Source organism: Heptranchias perlo, chromosome 9, assembly GCF_035084215.1.
Source record: "Heptranchias perlo isolate sHepPer1 chromosome 9, sHepPer1.hap1, whole genome shotgun sequence".
NCBI lineage: Eukaryota > Metazoa > Chordata > Chondrichthyes > Hexanchiformes > Hexanchidae > Heptranchias > Heptranchias perlo.
Window position 1 is genome coordinate 34207704 of NC_090333.1, and position 21319 is coordinate 34229022.

General features: G+C 43.2%; 1 protein-coding gene across 4 annotated transcripts in view; it reads left to right on the forward strand.

Annotated features, from left to right (window-relative positions):
- The window catches only part of mast2 (microtubule associated serine/threonine kinase 2), a 464493-nt gene that overhangs the window by 438371 nt on the left and 4803 nt on the right, over positions 1 to 21319 (forward strand). For all 4 annotated transcript variants that reach the window (XM_067990160.1, XM_067990162.1, XM_067990163.1 and 1 more), the window contains 4 exons: positions 1613 to 1839; positions 1978 to 2100; positions 2861 to 2997; positions 6487 to 6674. In XM_067990160.1, coding sequence (XP_067846261.1) covers positions 1613 to 1839; positions 1978 to 2100; positions 2861 to 2997; positions 6487 to 6674 — 675 coding nt within the window. The remainder of the gene's footprint in view (positions 1 to 1612; positions 1840 to 1977; positions 2101 to 2860; positions 2998 to 6486; positions 6675 to 21319) is intronic.

The window sequence follows — 21319 nt, forward strand, 5'->3', positions numbered from 1 at the left end:
AAGTGGCAGTAGGGATTGTGGATGCTTTGGTAATAATTTTCCAAAATTCTCTGGACTCGGCAAAGGTCCCGGCAGATTGGAAAACTGCTAATGTAACACCCTTATTTTAAAAGGGTCGTCGGCAGAAGGCTGGAAATTATAGACCAGTTAGCCTAACATCTGTGGTGGGTAAAATTTTGGAGTCTATTATGAAGGAGACAGCAGCGGAACATTTGGATAAACATAATTTAATAGGACAAAGTCAGTATGGCTTTACGAAGGGGAAGTCATGTCTGACAAATTTGCTTGAGTTCTTTGAGGATATAACGTACAGGGTGGATAAAGGGGAACCAGTGGACGTAGTGTATTTAGACTTCCAGAAGGCATTCGACAAGGTGCCACATAAAAGATTATTGCTCAAGATAAAGAATCACTGGATTGGGGTAATATTCTGGCATGGGTGGAGGATTGGTTATCTAACAGGAAGCAGAAAGTTGGGATAAATGGTACATTCTCGGACTGGCAACCTGTAGCCAGTGGTGTTCCGCAGGGGTCGGTGCTGGGTCCCCAACTCTTTACAATCTATATTAACGATTTGGAGGAGGGGACCGAGTGTAACATATCAAAGTTTGCTGATGATACAAAGATGGGAGGGAAAGTAGAGAGTGAGGAGGACATAAAAAACCTACAAGGGAATATAGACAGGCTGGGTGAGTGGACGGAGATTTGGCAGATGCAATACAATATTGGAAAATGTGAGGTTATGCACTTTGGCAGGAAAAATCGGAGAGCAAGTTATTATCTTAATGGCGAGCAACTGGAAAGTACTGCAGTACAAAGGGATCAGGGGGTCCTCGTGCAAGAAAATCAAAAAGTTAGTTTGCAGGTGCAGCAGGTGATCAAGAAGGCCAACGGAATGTTGACGTTTATTGCTAGGGGGATAGAATATAAAAACAGGGAGGTATTGCTGCAGTTATATAAGGTATTGGTGAGACCGCACCTGGAATACTGCATACAGTTTTGGTGTCCATACTTAAGAAAAGACATACTTGCTCTCGAGGCAGTACAAAGAAGGTTCACTCGGTTAATCCCGGGGATGAGGGGGTGGACATATGAGGAGAGGTTGAGTGGATTGGGACTCTACTCATTGGAGTTCAGAAGAATGAGAGGCGATCTTATTGAAACATAAAAGATTGTGAAGGGGCTTGATCGGGTGGATGCAGTAAGGATGTTCCCAAGGATGGGTGAAACTAGAACTAGGGGGCATAATCTTAGAATAAGGGGCTGCTCTTTCAAAACTGAGATGAGGAGAAACTTCTTCACTCAGAGGGTGGTAGGTCTGTGGAATTTGCTGCCCCAGGAAGCTGTGGAAGCTACATCATTAAATAAATTTAAAACAGAAATCGACAGTTTCCTAGAAGTAAAGGGAATTAGGGGTTACGGGGAGCGGGCAGGAAATTGGACATGAATTTAGATTTGAGGTTAGGATCAGATCAGCCATGATCTTATTGAATGGCGGAGCAGGCTCGAGGGGCCGATTGGCCTACTCCTGCTCCTATTTCTTATGTTCTTATGTAAAACCATTAGAATAAGCCTCGTTTAATAACTGCTTTCTCATACCCTGTCTACTTAGATCACCATACTGGTTCTCCCATAGCCAGCCCTATGTCACCACGTTCTTTGTCGTCTAATCCATCCTCACGGGATTCCTCACCCAGCCGAGATTTTTCACCTGCAGTAAGCAATCTGAAGCCTCCCATCATTATCCACAGAGCTGGGAAAAAATATGGCTTTACCCTTCGAGCTATCCGAGTATACATGGGAGAGAGTGACGTCTTTACAGTTCACCATATGGTCTGGGTAAGTAGATTTATCTTGTTTCTCAGTAAAATAACCATGCCATTGTTTTTAAATCAAAAGAGGCTAAATTTTGTTGTTACCGCTTTTGGCTGGTGCATTGTATCCTACATTGGACTGATGACTTTCTTTGGATTGCAGCATGTTGAAGGAGGTGGGCCTGCCCATGATGCTGGCCTGCGAGCAGGGGATCTGATAACTCATGTGAATGGAGAACCTGTCCATGGTCTGGTTCACACAGAAGTGGTGGAACTCATATTAAAGGTGATTGAGTTAAGAATTTGGAGTTCATTTTCTTCCATAGGAAACGTCTGATGTAAAAGTTGAAAGAATATGTTTAGGTTGCTGCTCCAACCAGTGCCAGCAGCATTATCCATGAATGCTTGTGATGTTGATTACAATGTGTGAGTAATACTCTGTTTTATAGATTTTGGATTTCCATGCTATCTTTGCTAACTCTGATGGCTATGTGCAATAGTAAACCATTTCATATCGGCTTGGAGTCTCAATTTGACAAAACCAGTTTAGCAGACAGGACACCAAATAGGTTAACAGACTCCGTTGCTGACTCCCACATGCCTAATTGCATGGCTGCTACTTTGCCTGACTGCTTCTGCCCTCCCACAGCTGGGTTGGACCCTCGAACAGATGGCTTTTTCTTACTGCTATGTGGGAACAAAATGAAAAATAGAACTGCATTTACAGAAGCTGTACATTGAGCTTTGAACTGTATACAGTGAGAAGAAAATCTGGCCAGAAGAACTGATTCAAAATATTAAAATATTTTTATTAATGATTTGAAATTTCCAAAGTCAAGATGTGTGTATATAATATTTATAAATTGTTTTTGGTACATGCTCTCTTGTCACAGAATCTTACAATTTCTGCTGTGTCATAGCATCTGCACTTCTTACTCATATCTGTATACTTAAGTGTAGCACAGAGGTGTCTGAATATTTGCTTAATGTAATTCACACAGGAATAAAAACAATTAAGTCCTTTTACAATTAATATGTATTCATAGAGTGGAAACAAGGTTTCAATATCAACAACTCCTTTTGAGAATACTTCAATCAAAATTGGGCCAGCTCGAAGATCTAGCTGCAAGTCAAAGATGGCAAGGAGGAATAAGAAGGGGAAAACAAAAGACGGCCAAGAAAGGTATTTTTCATTAGAGATTACTGAACTGATGAACAATATCACTTGTAGCAGTTTTGACCATTTAATTCTGTATTTTTATGAGTACTGTTACATGCTATTGAAATTAGCCTAGGGGCTTTGACATTTTGCAGTGATGAGTTATTTAAGAATTATTGATGAGTAACTGGTGCTGTATTTTGTTCACCAGACACTTTCCTTTTTATTAGGACCTAACACATACGTAACTATTTAATTTTGAATGGCAACAACTATTGTCCATTTGTTTTGCATTTTGCTGCTGTTGAGAGTCAGTGAGCAATTGAGCACAAACCTACTGTGTTGAGCACACAGCCCCTAACTTTCCTGTGATCATTCCTATGCCGAGGGTTGGCAATGTAAAGTCGAAATACGATTGCATAGACTTATATTTACTAAAAATAACACAAAATAAAACATAGCTGTGCATTATTTTATTGCCCTTCTCTTAATTTGGGTGCAAACACACATTACAATTGGGTAAACCCATTACAATTGGGTAAAAACCCATTACAATTGGGTAAAAACTTGAAAAAATAGCATCTTGCAATGCTTTCAAGACAGCTATCTGATTTCTGGGACCACTGTTTGTTAAATTTTCCAGTTGTATGGTTTCTTATGTTATCTGAACCTTTCACTTACAGTTACTGAAATCACTGCAAGGTTTCCATAATTTTATATATATGTGTGTGTGTGTTGCATTTTGGTAGGAAGAATAAGGAGGCCACATACTGCTTGGATAATAAGAGTAAATGGGATAGAGGAGCAAAGGGATCTCGGGGTACAGATACACAAATCACTAAAAGTAGCAACCCAGGTTAATAAAGACATTAAAAAAAGGCAAATCTATCACTGGGGTTCATTTCCACTTCTGGGGAGTCAAAAACTGGAGGTCATAAATATAAAATAGTGGCTAATAAATCCAATAGGGAACTCAGAAAAAAACTTCTTTACCCAAAGAGTGGTAAGAATGTGCGTGTGTATATGTGTATGTATACCTGTGTATACGTGTGTGGGCCCGATTTTAGCACCCGCTATCGGGTGCGTTCTCGGCGGGAGGGCCTCGAAAATCGTGAAATGCAGGATCCCGACCGGATCCCGCCTCGATCCCGCCCACTTCCGGGTTCCCCGCTGACGCGCCGGCGTGCGTGCGCAGCCCCCGCTGGTGGGAATCCCGCAGGCAATTAAAGCCAGCGGGATGCCACTTGAGAGTATTTATTTAGCTATTTCAGGTCATTAACTGACCTGATTAAGGGACTGTGTGTGATTTTGGATCAACATGGGACTGTTTCCCACACTGGGGGAAACACTCCCAGTTCGAATGGACGTGTTGCAGCCGTCAGCCTGTGGTAGCTGCAAAGGTCCATTTGACAGGTGGGGGGGGCGGGCGGGGGGGAGACCCTCACCCATTGCAGGAGGCCACTCTGTCACTTGGGACAAAGTTTGGCCTCCACCACCCTCCTCCTGACGGTCAAAGTCACCAAACTGCACACTTACCCCGGGGTCCGGAGACATGCACCTACCTTGCGGACCCCCTCAGATGTACATCTTGCGGATGGGGGCCGCCGTAGCTGCAGTCATGACCTCCTCGGAGGGCGAACAGCATCACCAGCCTCGCCATCCACGCCATCGACCTCTGACACGTGGAGCTCCACAACAGAGTGCTGTGACACATCCACCTGTACAGCAGGAGGGAGCGCTGCAGCAGAGAGAGATGCGTCGCAGAGGGCACTGCCCTCGCCACAGGTTCCACAGACCGAGGCTCAGCCTCCTGGACCTCTCTGAGCAGCAGTGCACACGGAGGCTCAGAGTCACTCGACATGTAGCCGTGGACATCTGCAGCCTCGTTCATGCCGAGCTGCTCCTGGCTGGCCCGTGCACCATCTTCCAACCTGTCGCTGTCAAAGTCACCACTGCCCTCCCGAACTTCTGCTCCACAGCCTTCCAGGGTGCAACCGGGTACATCGCCGATGTCTCTCAGTCGTCTGCGCAGAAGAGCCCTGCAAATACACCTACACCCACTCTGCAGTGACACAATGGGTGGCATCAGTGGTGGGTCCTCATAGTGATACCCAGGAGCGGGCATTATTGCACAAACCGGACAGGATTCGCGAAGACATGGCAGTAGTGGTGCCAATATAATGTGTGATGAGTTGTTCTGAAATTCAATAGAAGTAACAACCATGACAAACCCTCAAACACCCTTGTGCATCCCCTTCATGCTCACGACACGTTTGCCTTACGCTGCCTACTGCACATATGTGATGCATGCCCTGTGGCTGCAGCACAGGTGGTGGCAGGTTGAGTGAGGCTGGCCGTGAGAGAGATGCACGAGAGGGTGAGTATGGGATAGAGCCATGAGATTGTATGAGGATTGGGTTGCGTGTTAGTGGCGGGGTGAGTACTGGCGAGGTGAGTAGGTGCAGGTAAGATGAGGATGGGGTTTGAGTGGGTATGAGGGGTGATGTGACAGAGTAGTGTTGGCAGTGCCGAAGGAGATGTGGGGTGGGGGCAGTGATGTGGCAGACGGACTGTAGGGGAAAGACTACGTGTACTCACTGTGGCTGACCTACTGAGGTCATTGGACCGCCTCCTGCACTGTGTGCAGGTGGGCGATATGTTGGTGGCGCAGGTGACCCCCTCTGCCACCTTGAGCCAGGCCTTCCTGGTGGCAGAGGCGGGCCGCTTCCTCCCGCCCGCCGGGTGGAAGATCTCTGTCCTCCCCCTCTTCCTCCCCCCATGTATTGATACCTGGGGTGAGGCATCATTAAACTGGGAGCAGCCTTCCCCCTGGGCTGCTCCATGCAGTCATCTTTGCTATTGGTTGCAGCATCTGTTAGTGGAGGACTGCCCTTTTAAATAGAGCGCCTCCAGCTGACAGATCTTACTGCGCATGCGCAGCCCACCCGACGCGCAGATCAGCAGCGGGGAACCCGGAGGAGCAGGTAAGTGAATCCAATTAGTGGGTTGCCTGCTACGATCGCGCGGGAAACCCACTAATTTCACCGCGCCCGCTTGCCCATCCACCGAGAACCTGCATCCCTGCTAAAATCGGGCCCTGTGTGTGTGTATGTGTGCCTGTGTGTATATACGCGCGTGCGTGTAGGTACATATGCGGTGTGTGTGTGTGTGTGTGTGTGTGGCGCGTGTGGGCCCATGCATATGCGTATGTGCGTGCGTGCGCATCTGCGTATGTATGACTTGGTTGCCCTGGCTGGCTCGTCAGCCTTTTCATGGCCAGTTCAGAGTGGCATTTTCAGAAGGTTACACGCAGGTTTGCCAGTTGTACAACTGCTACTGAATGGTCCCCGACATTGCTCAGTGCAAAAGGAACAGGGGATATAAATATCTCCAAATCATTTTTTCTTTAACTTTATTGTTCGAAGCATCTTTTTACGCTCAAAAGTCTAACCTGTGCTCAGGAAAGTTAATTCTATTACGTTCAAGTTGTAACTTCTGCTTTATAATTTACAGTAAGAAAAGAGGCTCTCTCTTCCGAAAGATTACAAAACAAGCAACATTGCTGCATACGAGTCGGAGTTTGTCCTCCCTGAATCGATCGCTTTCATCTGGAGAAAGTGTGCCAGGTTCTCCAACACACAACCTTTCCCCTCGCTCACCGACCCAGAGTTATAGGTCCACGCCGGATTCTGTACATTCAGGTAGACATCATTTCTACATTGAAGTAACAATCTTAGTCATACTGTGGAAATGTTAAACATAAAAATTCCACCAGTTTAACTTGCTACACCTTGACTGAACATAAAAGCCATAGATTTCCTGGATCATACTGACACAGAAATTTCGCTGATCTTGCTGACGGGAACTTATGCCAAAATTTCTTCCAGCGCTCATTTGCCTACGCTGAAATGTAAAAACTGGCATAAAATAAGTGCAAATGCAGTGTCCATTTGTGTTACAACTATAGATATAAAGTAAACTATTTTTTAAATGGTATATTCCCCACAGAAAAAAAACTTAAATGTGTCTCCTTTGAAAAAACAGCACATCGCTGCTCTTATAACGTCGTTACACGGCATCTTTCCAGGAAATTTCAGGGTAAAATTTTGAGAGCTCCCACTGTTTTCGATGCTATTCTGGTACATCTCAGTTACAACAAAGAAAATAAGACTGTCGTCACTGCAAATTATATTTCAAAATGAATGGTTTAGGGACACAGCATGTTGATGATGCCATACACTGTCAGAGTGCTGTGATGGATGTTACTGGCCTGTTGAAAGCTTTCCCGCTCTTCCCTGTTTCTGGTACAGAATTAGCTTTTAAATAAACTATTCTCATCAGGACTTCATCTTTTGATTTAGTGCTAAATTGCTCCTAAATCATATAATCTGTACAATAACAGAATACCCTTTTTTGAAAGTAAATGGCAGTATAAACAGTTCACAATATTAAGGGGGCAATTAGTAATCTAGTCAATCAGCCAAAACCCTTCTGTCTACCTTTTCCACACTTAAATCAGAGATTTGTAAACCGTCCCCATTGAAGAAAAATACTATGTTTTCATATACAAGAGTTTTTATAATTCTTTCTTTAGAATCTTAGAAATTTATGGCACAGAAGTAGGCCATTCAGTCCATCATGTCTGTGCCGGCCGAAAAAGAGCTATTCAGCCGAATCCCACTTTTAGAGAAGATGCTGTTTATACCAAATTATTCCATACAATTCTAGCACATACTACAGTAATAGAAAAAGCTAAGCTATACAAAGTTATTAGAAATTGGACAAACTTGCTTTAGGCTTACTCTTATCTCTAAAGACCATTAGGATTCTGCAGAATTAATTAATGTGTTAAAATGCTGAAGCCCATAATATAAGGTACCAAGTAAAAAGTACTACTTTGAAATAGTAGACAGTATAAATGATGATGTGTGTGGGAATCTTTTGAATTGATGTTTAATCTGAAATGTCACAGAGGGAGATAACTGTACAGTTATTGGTGTCTCACAGCCCTTTTTACATTGTTTTATACTTTAAAACTTTGATCAATGTTGGCTGGAGAAATATATTTTGTGTAGCACTCCCTTTCCCATGATGACTTCATAGTGAAAGTAGGATGTGGGCAGCAGTCTCAATTTATGATGTTAAAAAGGGGAATTCTGCTTGTAATATCTGCTCCCAGATTACCTTTAATCAGCAATTTCAAATCATAAAATGAGATTATATGGGAATACAATAGATTACAATTTCAATACTGAGAAATTACACATCTATAAACAAAAATCTTACATCTGCGTGCACTTCCTGTCTGCACAACCATTCTCGTGTTTGTCACACTTTTGGGGTCGATTTTTTTTTTTCCCATTATGCATTTCAATGTCCACATTAATAATGGGTTTTGCCTATATAAACTCAACCACCATACCAGCTTTCCACAAATAGCTGAAAATGTTTTCAGACATTTTTTTCATCCATTTTTTCCTTCAGAATCTGAAATTTCTAAAGTCCAAAATAAGGGATTGAACAGAATTTTTAAATAAAATATGTATTTCACAGTAACCAGATTAAATATGTTTTTTGTATCTTTTGGTGTCTTCATTAAAAAAATTACTTGAAAGCCTCAGCCTCTCCCAAAAGTCTGGGCTTGGACTTGAGATTTTTGCCCAGAGCTGTGACACTGGGAGCTGAATTTGGATTGTGCAGTCTGAGTATGTACAGTGTACCTAATTTCCAAGGATGCATCAGTACTCCTCAGTTAGCTGTACTGATGGAATATTTTTCTTAAGATTCTAGCAGTTTCTGAGCAGTAGTTCTTCTTGTAATAATTTTGAAAAACAAGAGGATAAATTTTAAAAGCTTTATTGAGGTAAAAGGTTTATTGTGCTTTTTTTTGAAGAAAAAGATGATGTATGTGTTTGTGTGTGAATGAGTGAGATAAACAAATTACAGTGTTCCGATTACACACCTGTTGTAGCTTTTGCTTTGTATTCTACAAACTTTAGCAAGTGTATTAAGCTGAGGGTGAGGGATGCCAGAGAGAGAGAGACATAGGTCAAAGAGAAAGGGGAGAGAGTGTATCTGTATTCAATATTACTTCAATTTTATTTTTAAAGCTGCATTTTGAAGCTGTCTGATCATCTCATTCGTGTTTTATTGATAATTAGAAAAGGTCAATGCCAATTTCTTACACCTGTAGACGGAGACTCTAATTTTTAACAGCTATGCAACAGAGAGGGAAAGAGAAGGAAAGAAAGACACAAATGGAGAGAAAGGCAGAGTTTTTTTGCCTCATCCTAAGTTGAGTATTTGAAAGCAAACAAAGCCTTTTCAAGAGAAACATAGCAAGGGAGGGTAGGAGGTAAACTCTGGCCTCTCACCGCCCACCCGTGGGAACAGGTGAGGTTTAAGGATGAAGTGAGCAACGGTGGAGCAAGGGACAGGCGAGTATGCAGGAGCTGAGTGGGTAGTTCAAAGGGGAAGAGGTAGGAGTAATGATGGGAGTCAAGGGTTGGTAGAAAGGGTAATAGATAGTGAGAAGGTGAAGAAGTAGACGATGCAATGGGAGTGATGGATTGGTGAGAAGCACGAGTGATTGGGTGAGGGAGCTGCTGAGGGACATGGTTTCCTCGCAGTCCCCACCCCAAATGCAGTCTGCAGCTGTTGATGGCTCCCTGCCACAACATGCCCTATCATCCACACCTCCCAACCAAAAGGAAAGAAGATAGACAGACAGAAGCAGAAGAGGAGAGACAGAGCAAAAGCGACACAAATAGATTAGAGACAGGTAGCAGAGACAAATTTCTCTGACTTACTGCATGTGAAGTCACAGGCGATCAACTAGTAGATAGTTGCACTTCATTTCTGAGTCAAAACTTATTTCGAAGTGATACTTGACCACACATTTAAAATGCTCCCAGTGTATAGCAAGAATTCCAAAGACAAATAAGTTGTTGTATGTAAGTAGATCCATAGACTATGTTGTCGGAAATTATAATAAAACTTGAATGATGCATTGTTAATATGGGATAGGAGATTAGGTGGGTGATCCTCGTGTATGGAATTAGTGTGACTGTGTCCTAGGGTCTGGTAGTGATGGGAAGGTGTAGGGAATTCCTTATTTTGTGAGATTCTTGGACACTGGATGAATAGTCAAGCAAAGAAAGTCAGTTTCATTAATCAAAAGTAATTATTTAATGATATCATTCATACAAGCATTCGTGAAGCAAAATCAAACCATACAAATTACTTTCCTTTATAAAATCCCAGTATACACTTAATAATTTGCAAAGTTATTATGTAATGACTTAACAATTCATACACACATCAGGCAAATCATTAATACATATACAACCTTTAAACCAAGGATTTTGCTCATTGGGCCTGAAGGTTGATCAGCTCTTCAGAACTCAAGGTCCTCTTCTTACGTGATGTTCAACTGCAGTCTGCGTTCCATGTGACTGCAGGTTGTAAAGAAGAGACTTCTCTCAAAGTCGTCTTTTTATATTGTTTTTTTATCAATAGGATGTAGGATTGGGGAAGGTCATCCTTTTTGTCCAATCGCTCCCCTAATGCTATGCCTCAATCATTAACATACTTCAACGATTGACAGTTTAGGCTTTAATCATGTGACTGGAGACCCTTTGATGTAGAAAAGACCATGCGTTCAATTTTAAAATCGAGCCCGGGGGGGTCAAATTGGGGTCGGGAAACCCATTAGTTCGGGCTTCCTGGATATCCTTATGATTTTGACGTAAGGACGACTTTATTTTTTTGTTGATTTCCCGTCCGACTGACCGGCCTGATTGACAAGCCGGTCTCAGTCAGACGGGAAACCAGTCAAGGAGAGGGCATGTTCAGCTAAGTCTGCAGGTAAGTCTTTGTTTATATGGATGGGGTGGGGGGTGCGTGGGGGCATGGGGTTGTGAGTTATGGGAGATGGGATCGGGCGTCATTCACGGGGGAGGCCGGGGTCCGCGATCGTTGTGGGGGAGGATCGGGGTCGGGAGTTGGGGGGATGATCCGGGTCGCGGGGGGAGGAGGGAGAGGATCCGGGGAGGAAGATCCGCGGTTGGGAGGCCGCGATCGGTGGGGGAGGTCCGCGATCGGGGGTCGGGTGTACGTGATCGTTGGGGGGTCGGTGCAGGTAGGCTTGTTGAGCCTGGGGGAAGCACTCCTGCTCCTCCGGGCCCAAAAGCTGTGCCTTTTTAGGCACCGACCTGTCAGTCTCTGCCTTCTCGCCTCCTTTCATGAGGCGTAAAACAGAAGACCCGGGAATCCCAGCCGCCTGAGATTGAAATCGGAAATTCGAGAGAAATGGAGGCATGAAGCCTTCTTGAAAGGTTTTGAGGCCCGACCCGCCTCCTGGGATGGGTTGGTTTCCCGCCCCGGTGAAAACTGGAAATGGGCGGGTTGGGGGTGGGTCTGAAATGGTGGCAATTTTCAATGCCCCCCAACCCACCTGTTTTTTACTTTGAAAGTTAAGCCCCATGTGCTCGAACGATGGGTTGTAAAAGACCCCTTTACTGTCTCTGTTTATGACCTTTCATGTAGAGGTAGCCCCTTACTTTTCTATGCCCAGACTTAATGGACTTTACATCTCCAATTTTGATTGCTTCAGTGGTTTCAAATCCATTCCTTATAACATTTGACCATATGCTGGATGCAATACTATTTGATGTTTTACAAATCCCAGTTCGTTGAACAGAATATCAGATAGGAATGAGAGGCCACGCTTTTTTCACACCTATCATTTCTTTCCCAATCCGAAGCCTTTGATGTATGCCTTTTTTCACATTACCCCCTGCTGTGTTGAAAAGCTTGTGTTTCCAAAAGCCTGTGTGTTTTGAAAGCCTGACAACGCTTTAAGCTCAATATTATCCATCTAGCTTATTTATTAAATAATCTAGATATTGATCTGCAGAACAATGTCCTCGATCCCGAAACTCATACTTCAATACCATCAGCATCATTGAGGGATAAACAGGATTTGCGAGAACACAATTTACCATATTACTGTGTTTGCTGGTTTTCAAACGTCTTTGTTTAAAAGGGGTACACTTTAACCCTTTCCTTCAAATGTCTTTTGTTAAAGGGGTTTTGAACCCCACATTCCCTCTTCAAGTGGGTCTGTTAAATCTTTTGATTGATCCACTTCATACCCTGAGCATTCTTCTTGGTTATTAGGTTTTTATCATTAATTCCTGTTTAGGACGGGTTTGCCATGACATATGCAAAAATAATATTTATTTTCCATGTTTTCTAATTAATTGTCACATTACACACATAAGCAAATGATCATAATAAACACTAGTATACATTGCATACATATCAAAACCATACTAATCATTCTAACCCATGGGTGTTATCCCACATTATATACTGTCTCCCACCATTCACCTAGCACGTTTATCACTTTTTCTATGCTTTCATTGTCTTGCTGCATTTTTACAAGGTGCTTACGTGAAGTTTTAGTATATTCTATGATGAACTTAAGACTCAAGAATAATGGGAGTATTGGATGTCCAAACTGGACCACCCCATGCTGCATTGATATATTAACTTGAATCGTGGTTATATCGTGGGTCACCACGGGTATCAGCACGATATGACCGATCTTGATCAATTCCATCAGTACGAAACAAAAGGTTGGTCACCATGCTCATCCGTGAATTTTGTGGTCGTCACACAATATTCCCCACATCCTACATAGACACTTTTCACCTGGTGGGCATCCCATGTCTGCAGTTGCACTGTACACATAGGAGACTGGCTATCTAGGTAAACCCACAGGCAGGTATGCCTGGGGTTGTGCTATCACACCTACGTATCCAGGATCCTCTTGACCTGGTACAACAGTCCAAGCTAGGGAACTTCCATGTGGCTCCCTTTCTCATAATCTGTTTGGGGAATCGTATAAATTCCTTATGCGCATCCCCTTAAATAGTTCCGATGGATGCTACCTTAAACACTTCCCATTTATCCTTTTCTGTTAACCGTGGTATGCTGTTATGCTACACTCTTCACTTTTTACTTGATATCCATTTACACACAATATTAACACACATATTATCATTACAAATAGTAATTTTATTCTTGATGTTTCGATTGCCTTTCCTGATATTGGTCTCAAGTCAGGATCTAGGACAAAACATATGGATAATGTCTGCTCTTTGTTAATATCTTATTACTTTTATTCCTGATTCTCTCTCTATCGTGACCATCCTTTGTTTGGTCTCATTTGATTTGGGCTCCACACAATGGAGGGATCACCCATCCACAGTGGGCGAGGCCTCGGCCTCCGCCTTAATTGCCATGGGCCAGTATTTCTCTGTCCTGCCACAGATGGGTCTAATATCATGTCATCCTTTTTATCCCACATCATGGGTGAAACTTGAGGAATTATTTCCTCCAGCTGATCGACCACACCAAATATATCTCCCTTTTACTCTTTTAACTGATTGATTGGCATGGAGCCATTTTTCTTTTCCCTTTCCCAGGACTACTTTGTACACTAATGGACTGGCTTCATCCATAATAGGGTATGGGGTCCAGAAAAACGAGCCACAAATGGTCCTATCTGTTGGTATGGTTCTACCATCACCTTCTGTCCCACCTCCCATTCTACTGCTTTGACTTTGGTGTCAAAATACATTTTGTTGACCTTTTTAGATTGTCCAATATTAGCGACTGCAAAGACCATTGTCTATTGTAATTGGTCACATAATTGGTTCACATACCACTCCTGAGTCAAGGCCTGATACTGAGGCTCAGACATATCCTGATACGTCAAATGTTCAGGGGTTCTCATCACCCTCCCTGTCATTAACTCATGGGGCGAAACCTTGGTGGTACGTGACTCAGTGGATCTCAGCCATTAATGCCAAGGGCAACAACTGGTGTTTTGCAGGATTGTCCAATCAACTTCCTTAGCATTGTTTTCAATGTTGGGTTCATTCTTTCCACTATGCCCGCTGAGGTAGGATTATGGGAGATATGGAATCTTGTTTTAATCCCTAACAGCTGCATAACAGCTTGCAATACCTACCCCCCCCCCCCGTAAAATGACTTCCCTGGTCCGAGTCAGTGGGCTTCGGGAGCCCCCATCTGGTGAATATGTGGTTCACCAGTATCTTAGCAGTGGCCTGTGCTGCTGTACTGGGAGTCAGAAATACTTCTGCCCACTTTGAGAATGTGCCGACTACCACCAATACATACTGATTTCCTCGAGAGGACTGGGGAAAGGGCCCAATATAATCGATCTGTGGATCTGTCCAAGGGCCCGCTGTCGGCCGAGTGTGGCGCAACAGTGCCTTCTTGGTATTCGCATCCGGGTTGTGTTGTACACAAATTAAACAATTGTTACAGAAATGCTCTACCTGGTCTTTCATTCCTGGCCACCATGCTACCAGCTGGAGCCTTTCTAACGTTCCCCGTGGGCCGTGGTGTCCTGAGGTGGGTGCATCATGGGCTTGGGAAAGAAAAGCATTTCGCTCATTCTATTACACCACCCACTTTTGATCGTACAGCAGGATCCCATCTTTCGTCTTTAATTTGGGCTTATTAGCATATTCTCCCCTTGGCTTCCTTTCTTTTGTAGCATTACCATTACTGCCTTTATTTCAGGATCCCTATCTTGTAGTTGTTTTAAATCAATTGGATCAGGTATTTTTTTGGGTTGATTGGCTTCCATTGGAGGAAGCATTTCTACTGGATCCCAATCCGTTCCCTCCTCATCTTTTTTAGCCAATTCATCTGCTTTCTGATTTCCCTCCCATAGAGGTTCATTTTTAGTATGTGCCCTGACTTTATGAACTGCTATTTCTCTGGGTACTTCCTGGGCTCTGTTTAAAAATTACCTTCAAAATGGGGGTAGAGGGTAGTGTCTTCCCATCGGCTGATATAAAGCCTCTCTTTTCCCAGATCAGAAGGTATTCCGTCTGAGAGTTACACACACACATGGAGGCTGAATGTATGGTAAAGGGAGTTGGGAATTCAACTGGATGTGTGACTACATATGCAACAGCTGCCAATTCGACTGCCTGTGCAGACATATGTGCGGGCAGTTTAATAGATAATTCTATTTATTTGTCTGGGTCATATATTCCACATCCTGTCTTCCTTTCTCCCTTCTCGACTCAACTGGATCCATCTATATATATATTTTGAGTGTCTGGTAACACTCCTGCCTTTATTGGACCTTTTTGGTACTTTTGGTTGGCCACCTTACACTGATGCTTTTCTCCCTGATACATCAGGTTTCCTGGTAAGCTGGGCTGGTCTGGGTTGTGATGGACCTTAATATCTCTGCCGAACCAAATGGACGTTAGATACTGAACCGTCCTTTAATCTTCCGTCCAACAACAACTCTGTTGGAGTGTGGTTAGTTAATAGATGCATTGTTGCTAATCCCACTATGTAAGTAAAATGCTTAATGGCCCAAAAGGTCGCAAGCAAATGTTTCTCACATGCAGAGTAATTTACTTCTACTGGGCCAAGGACTCGGGACGCATAAGCGACCGGTCTCTGATTGCCATGGATCGTTTGAGTTAGGACCATTGATACAGAATATTCACTTGCTGCTGTTTCTAAGTAGAGGGTTTTTCTGGGTTAGTTGGGGCGAGGACAGGGGCTTTCTGTAAAACCTCCTTTAGCTTTGTAACTGCCTCTGTGGAGACAGGGGTCCTTCCCAACTAGCATCATTCTTTAATAAAGCATAGAGAGGTGCAAAATCTTCTATAAAATCTCGTCAGTACCCCACCAATCCTAAGAATGACTGTACCACCTTAACCGATGTTGGTAAGCGTAGTTCTTGCACAGATTTTATTTTTATTTCATCGATACCCCTCCCATCTTTGCTAATGTTTACTCCCAGAAAAGTTACTTTATCCTGTGATATCTGTGCCTTCTTTGGATTAACCTTTAACCCTTCTCTCGTTAACAATTGCAATAGTTCTCTTAGCAATATTACGTGACTTTCCATCTCTGGGGTATGCAACAATAAATCATCCACATACTGTATTAAGCATTCGGGCTGGCTGAACTGACTTATGGCTTTAGCCATTTGTTAGTGGAAAATAGAGGGAGAATTGTGAAACCCCTGTGGTAAACAAGTCCAGGTATACTGTTGGTTCTGGAATGTAAAGGCAAACTTGTACTGGTGTTCTGGATTAAGGGAACTGACCAAAAGCCATTTGATATGTCCAACACTGTGAACACAGCGGATTTTGGTGTGGGTCTTATTAATACCTTGGGTGCCGATGCCACCATTGGGCATGAGGGCGTTGCCTTATTTACCTGTCGGTAATCGATAGTCAATCGCCAGGAGCTATCTGGTTTCTTAACAGGCCAAATAGGCGAGTTTGTTCCAGTTGCAATTGGGCGTAAGTCACTTTGCTGGAGGAGCGAGTCTATCGCTTTTCTGATGTGCTCATTTGCTTCCCGGGGGAAACCATATTGCTTTTGTGCATGTGGCAGGTCCGGCCCCACTCCTTTCATTTTACTACAATTATGTTTATGTTTGGCAAACACTGCCTCATTCTCTTTTACCACCTGTTGTATCTCGGGCATAATTTACGGATTTTTTTCATCCAAGTCATACCTCTTTATCTCGGTGATCACACAGATCTCCCCGTAACCTGGGATCACTATCAGTTCCTCTATCTCTGTCTCCTCAGCCTGCCAAAGAGTGGTATTTGCTAAATCCACAATCAGACATCTCCCCACTAGTATATCCACTCCTAGTATTCCTGCCTCTTCTGCACTGGGTTAATTCGTGTACAGACCCGCGTTCCCTCACAAGATCCTATTTTTATCGGGATTGGCTGGGATTCAACACCTGTTTGAGAATTTCCCGTGAATCCACTTAATCTCAAAGGTTCTCTATTAGAAAAAGAGATTCCCTTGGTTCTCGCACAGTTATGACAGTTCTGGACGCTCCCGTCTCAACCAAATATGTGCCGTGGTGGCCCCCAACCTCAGCAGTTACACACGGTCATCCATGTAAGTCAGACTGTAACGGGCACAAATACGTAGGTAAGGCCTGTCCCCGTCATTGGGGACTGGGGGACAAACTGACCTCTGAACCCCCTGGTTGTTCAGTCAAACACATAGGAGGGGTGGTGGCTACTACCATCCCTTTTATTGCATTCTTAAAACACTTTTCCATGTCTGTCAAACTGGGAATAGAGCTTGGCTGGTTCTTTTCCCACACGTTGCCATGGATTTCCCCCACGGGGGTTTTTACACATTCTGGCAAAATGTCCCATTTTACCACAATTGTGGCATTTCTTCTCAGCATCGATGTTCATTCTGGGTCCTCTGCTTTAGGGCCCTCATTTTTCCATGCTGGAGCTTGCATGGTGTATACTGGTTTTATTTTACCCAATTTTCTATTCTCCCATTTAAGTACCATCCGTCTCATGACTGCAGCGTCCATCTGAGCTGCATTATCTGGGTCAAAGTCACCCCATGCTGCTTGTAATACAGTTGTGCGTGATTAATCAAAGTCCTCAACCACCTGGTAACATAAAAACGAGCCCCCAGTTTACCTCGGTCTAATCCTGACCCATTGACTCTATCATAGTATTGCCATAAGCGCTGGGCATATACATCGGGATGTTCATTGGGTTCCTGTTTACAATTTGTTAACATCTCACTGGGATCGCCCCTATCAAACCCAATGGCTGTTAGTACGGCCTCTTGCGTTTGTGCCCAAGTTCCTTGTCCAAATTTCCTATCCTGTGGGAGTCCGCCAAATACCTCAGGACCTAACGACCATAGTAATATTTTTATTTTTCCAGCCGTGTCCATTCAGCTTACTGTCTCGGTTTGGTCAACTTGGGCAAAGTGTTTAAACACATCGCCTTTACCGGAATGGCTTTAGCCATATCTTGTATTTGTTAGGGGGTATATGGAACAATAAATCTCTTTGAAATGCTTGTTCTTTCATGTGTGGCGGAATCCACATTATATTTAATCTGTTCCATTCCTGCCATAGGGGGACCTGCATCCCATGAGGGTTGATCATCGTGGTGTCCGGATTCAATAACCTCCCTGTTTAAATTATCCCACTCTTGTTCGTCTGACTCACTATCATCTCCCTTCATGGTATAGATAATTCCTTGTTTTACTTGCAATACTCTTTCTAATTCAGCTATCTTGTGTTTACAATGGGAATGGGATATTTCTGCTCCTCTACGGCTTTTTTTGTTGGCATTCATCTACTTGGATGGCTGCTGTTAGGACGTCCCGCTGCAGCTCTACTTTCCTTAATCGCTGTAATAACTGATTTTGAGTTGCCTGACTTCGGATAAAATCATTTTCTTTAACTACCGCCTGAGTTTGAAAGTACTCCACGTGACCCTCTAAAGTATGGATATGTTTTTCACTTTTCTGTCTCTCCTGTTTCCAATTATCAAGTGTTTTTCCCAACTGTTTCTTTACCTCTTCCAATTCCCACTTTAGATCCAATACTTCTATTTCTAACCCTTGCTTTGCCTTCTCATCACTTTAATTTTGTTTACTGAAGGCAAGTAGCCATACGGCTTTAGCCCGTTTTTTAAATGTCAGCCGCTCTTTTATCATATATGCCCAACTATGCTTCGAAGGGGTCTGATTGTCCTCCACTTGGAACCATTTCTTATTCCTTGGTAACTTCTTTGCTATGTGTTTTTGAATTGCCGCTTCCATTATTATATTTCACCCATCTCTACCGGTTTCTGATTCTCAAATATTGTCTTTTAACCTTCCTATTATACCTTCCACCCGTCCTTGCCCGGAAAACTATGTTTCTGTCTAAACGTTAGCTCCAGTATTGTTTTAACTCGTTCTGTTATACCTTACACCCGTACGTTAGCTCCAGTATAACCCTTTCTGCTAGGACACAATATTTTCACTTTCTTTGTCTGACTATGTCAGCGACCCATCTGGGGTGCCATTAGGTTGGGAATTCCTTATTTTGGGTGATTCTTGGACACTGGACGAATAGTCAAGCAAAGAAAGTCACCCTCACTCACGGTAGTTTCATTAATCAAAAGTAATTATTTGATGATGTTATCATTCATACGAGCATTCATGAAGCAAAATCAAACCGTACAAATGACTTTCCTCTATAAAATCCCATTAAACACTTAATAATTCGCAATGTTATTATGTAATGACTTAACAATTCACACACACATCAGCAAATCATTAACACAGAAACAACCTTTAAACCAAGGATTTTGCTCTTCGGGCCTGAAAGTTGATCAGCTCTTCGATACTCGAGGTCCTCTTCTTCACCACACTGCAGTTGAACATCACACAAGAAGAAGAGGACCTCGAGTACTGAAGAGCTGATCAAACTACCGTGAGTGAGGGTGACTTTCTTTGCTTGACTTATTCGTCCAGTGTCCAAAAATCACAAAATAAGGAATTCCCAACAAAGGGGGTCTTGAGGTGTACGAGCAGGACAGAAGCTGAGTACTCTGCAACGAGTGGCTCACTTGACCCTTCAAAGCCTAGCCACATCCACATAGCTCAGGTGAGGAGCGTGATGGGTGACTCAGCCTCAACAACACCCAAAAGCACGATACCATCCAGGACAAAGTACCTTTGCTTGATCAGCGCCCCTGTCGCCAGCTTCAGTATCCATCCCCTCCACCACCAGCACACTGTACATACTGCAGCCACAATCAACAAGATGCACTGCAGCAACTCACCAGCTTTGACAGCATCTCCCTGCCCTATAACCTCTACCACTAAGAAGAACAAAAGCAACAATGTCATTGGAACACCATCACCTCCAAGCTCCCATTCTAGTCACGCACCATCCTGACATGGACATATATCATTATTGCTGGGTCAATATCCTGGAAATCCCTACCTAATACCATTGTTGGGAGCACCATCACCACAACAACTGGAGTAGTTCAAGGAGAATCCCCACCACCATCTTCTCAGGGCAACTTAGAATGGCCAATAAATGCAGCCTTACTAGCAATGCCCACATCCCGAGAACAGATTAAAAAAAAAAGCAGGGAAGCCAGAAACATTGAGGGACTGGTACAGGGGTACAGTAATACTGGGGATGGAGGTTCTAGGGTCTTACAGTACCTTCAATTCTCCTGCCACTGTCCACTATGTTTGGAGTACTGACCCTCTTCTCCCAGCCCGTCCTGTACCCTGTCAGTGAGCCCTTAGCCTGAGAAGCGTCCTTTTTTTTTGAACTCCCAGTTGTCAATCAGAAATCTCCATTAATTGACTGTCAGCATGGCTCAGCTCATAGTACTCTTATCTCTGAGTCAGAATGTCGTGGATTCAAGTCCCACTATAGACCTGAGCACATATCTAGCCTGATACAACAGTGCAGAACTGATGAACTACTGCATTGTTGGAGATGCATCTTTCTGATGAGACGTTAAGCTGGGACCCCATCTGCCTGCTCGGATGGACATTAAAGATCGCAAGGCACTATTTGAAAAAAAGTAGGGAGTTCTACTGGTGTCGTTGCCAACATTTCTCCCTCAAGCAGCACCACCAAAAACAGACTATCTGATTATTCATTTGTTTGTTGTTTGTCATGCGCAAATTGTCTGCCACGTTTGCCTGCTTATCAACAATGACTGGATTTGAACATTCATTAGTTGTAAAGCACTGTGGGCCATCCTGAGGAAATGTTAAGGCACTGTTAAATGCAAGTTTTCTTTAATGCCATCACATGTGGAGTAGTATTCTAGTTGTAGTCACCCAAAACTTCAAAAAGTGTACGGTCAGTGGAAAGGATAAACAGGATGGTTCGAGGTTGAGATATTGAGCTATGAAGACCTTGTAAAGAAGTTTAATCTGTTCTTAATGAGAAGAAGATGACTGATTAGAGGATGGTGTAAGATTTTAAAGTAACAAAGGGAATCTGCAAACTGGGATAGAAAGGTATTGTGCAACAAACCAGAGAATGTGATTAGAGGCTGAAGAAGGCATTGGCTAAACATAATTAATAACTTCTTTATGCTTGAGTCATCAATTTATGGAACAGATGACTGAGTAACTCAAACTGTATGAAAGGTAATCTAACAAATGCCTGATTCAACTTAAAGTAGAGAAATTTCTATGAACTTAACATAAAAATGATCAGATCAGGTCTTGAATTAAATGACAGATCAGGTAGATGGAATAAGTGTCTATCTTACTCCTGTTTTTATGTTCTCGTGCTGAAATTCTGGTATCAGCTAATGCTTGGCTGAAATTAGTGTGCAATGAAGACAGACTAACTCAATTAAATAGTACATTAAATGTGATCACGTTTCACTCGTTTTAAAATTTGAAATGCACTTCATTGTTTCTCATGTGTTTTTTTAAGGAAGTCATTACAGTG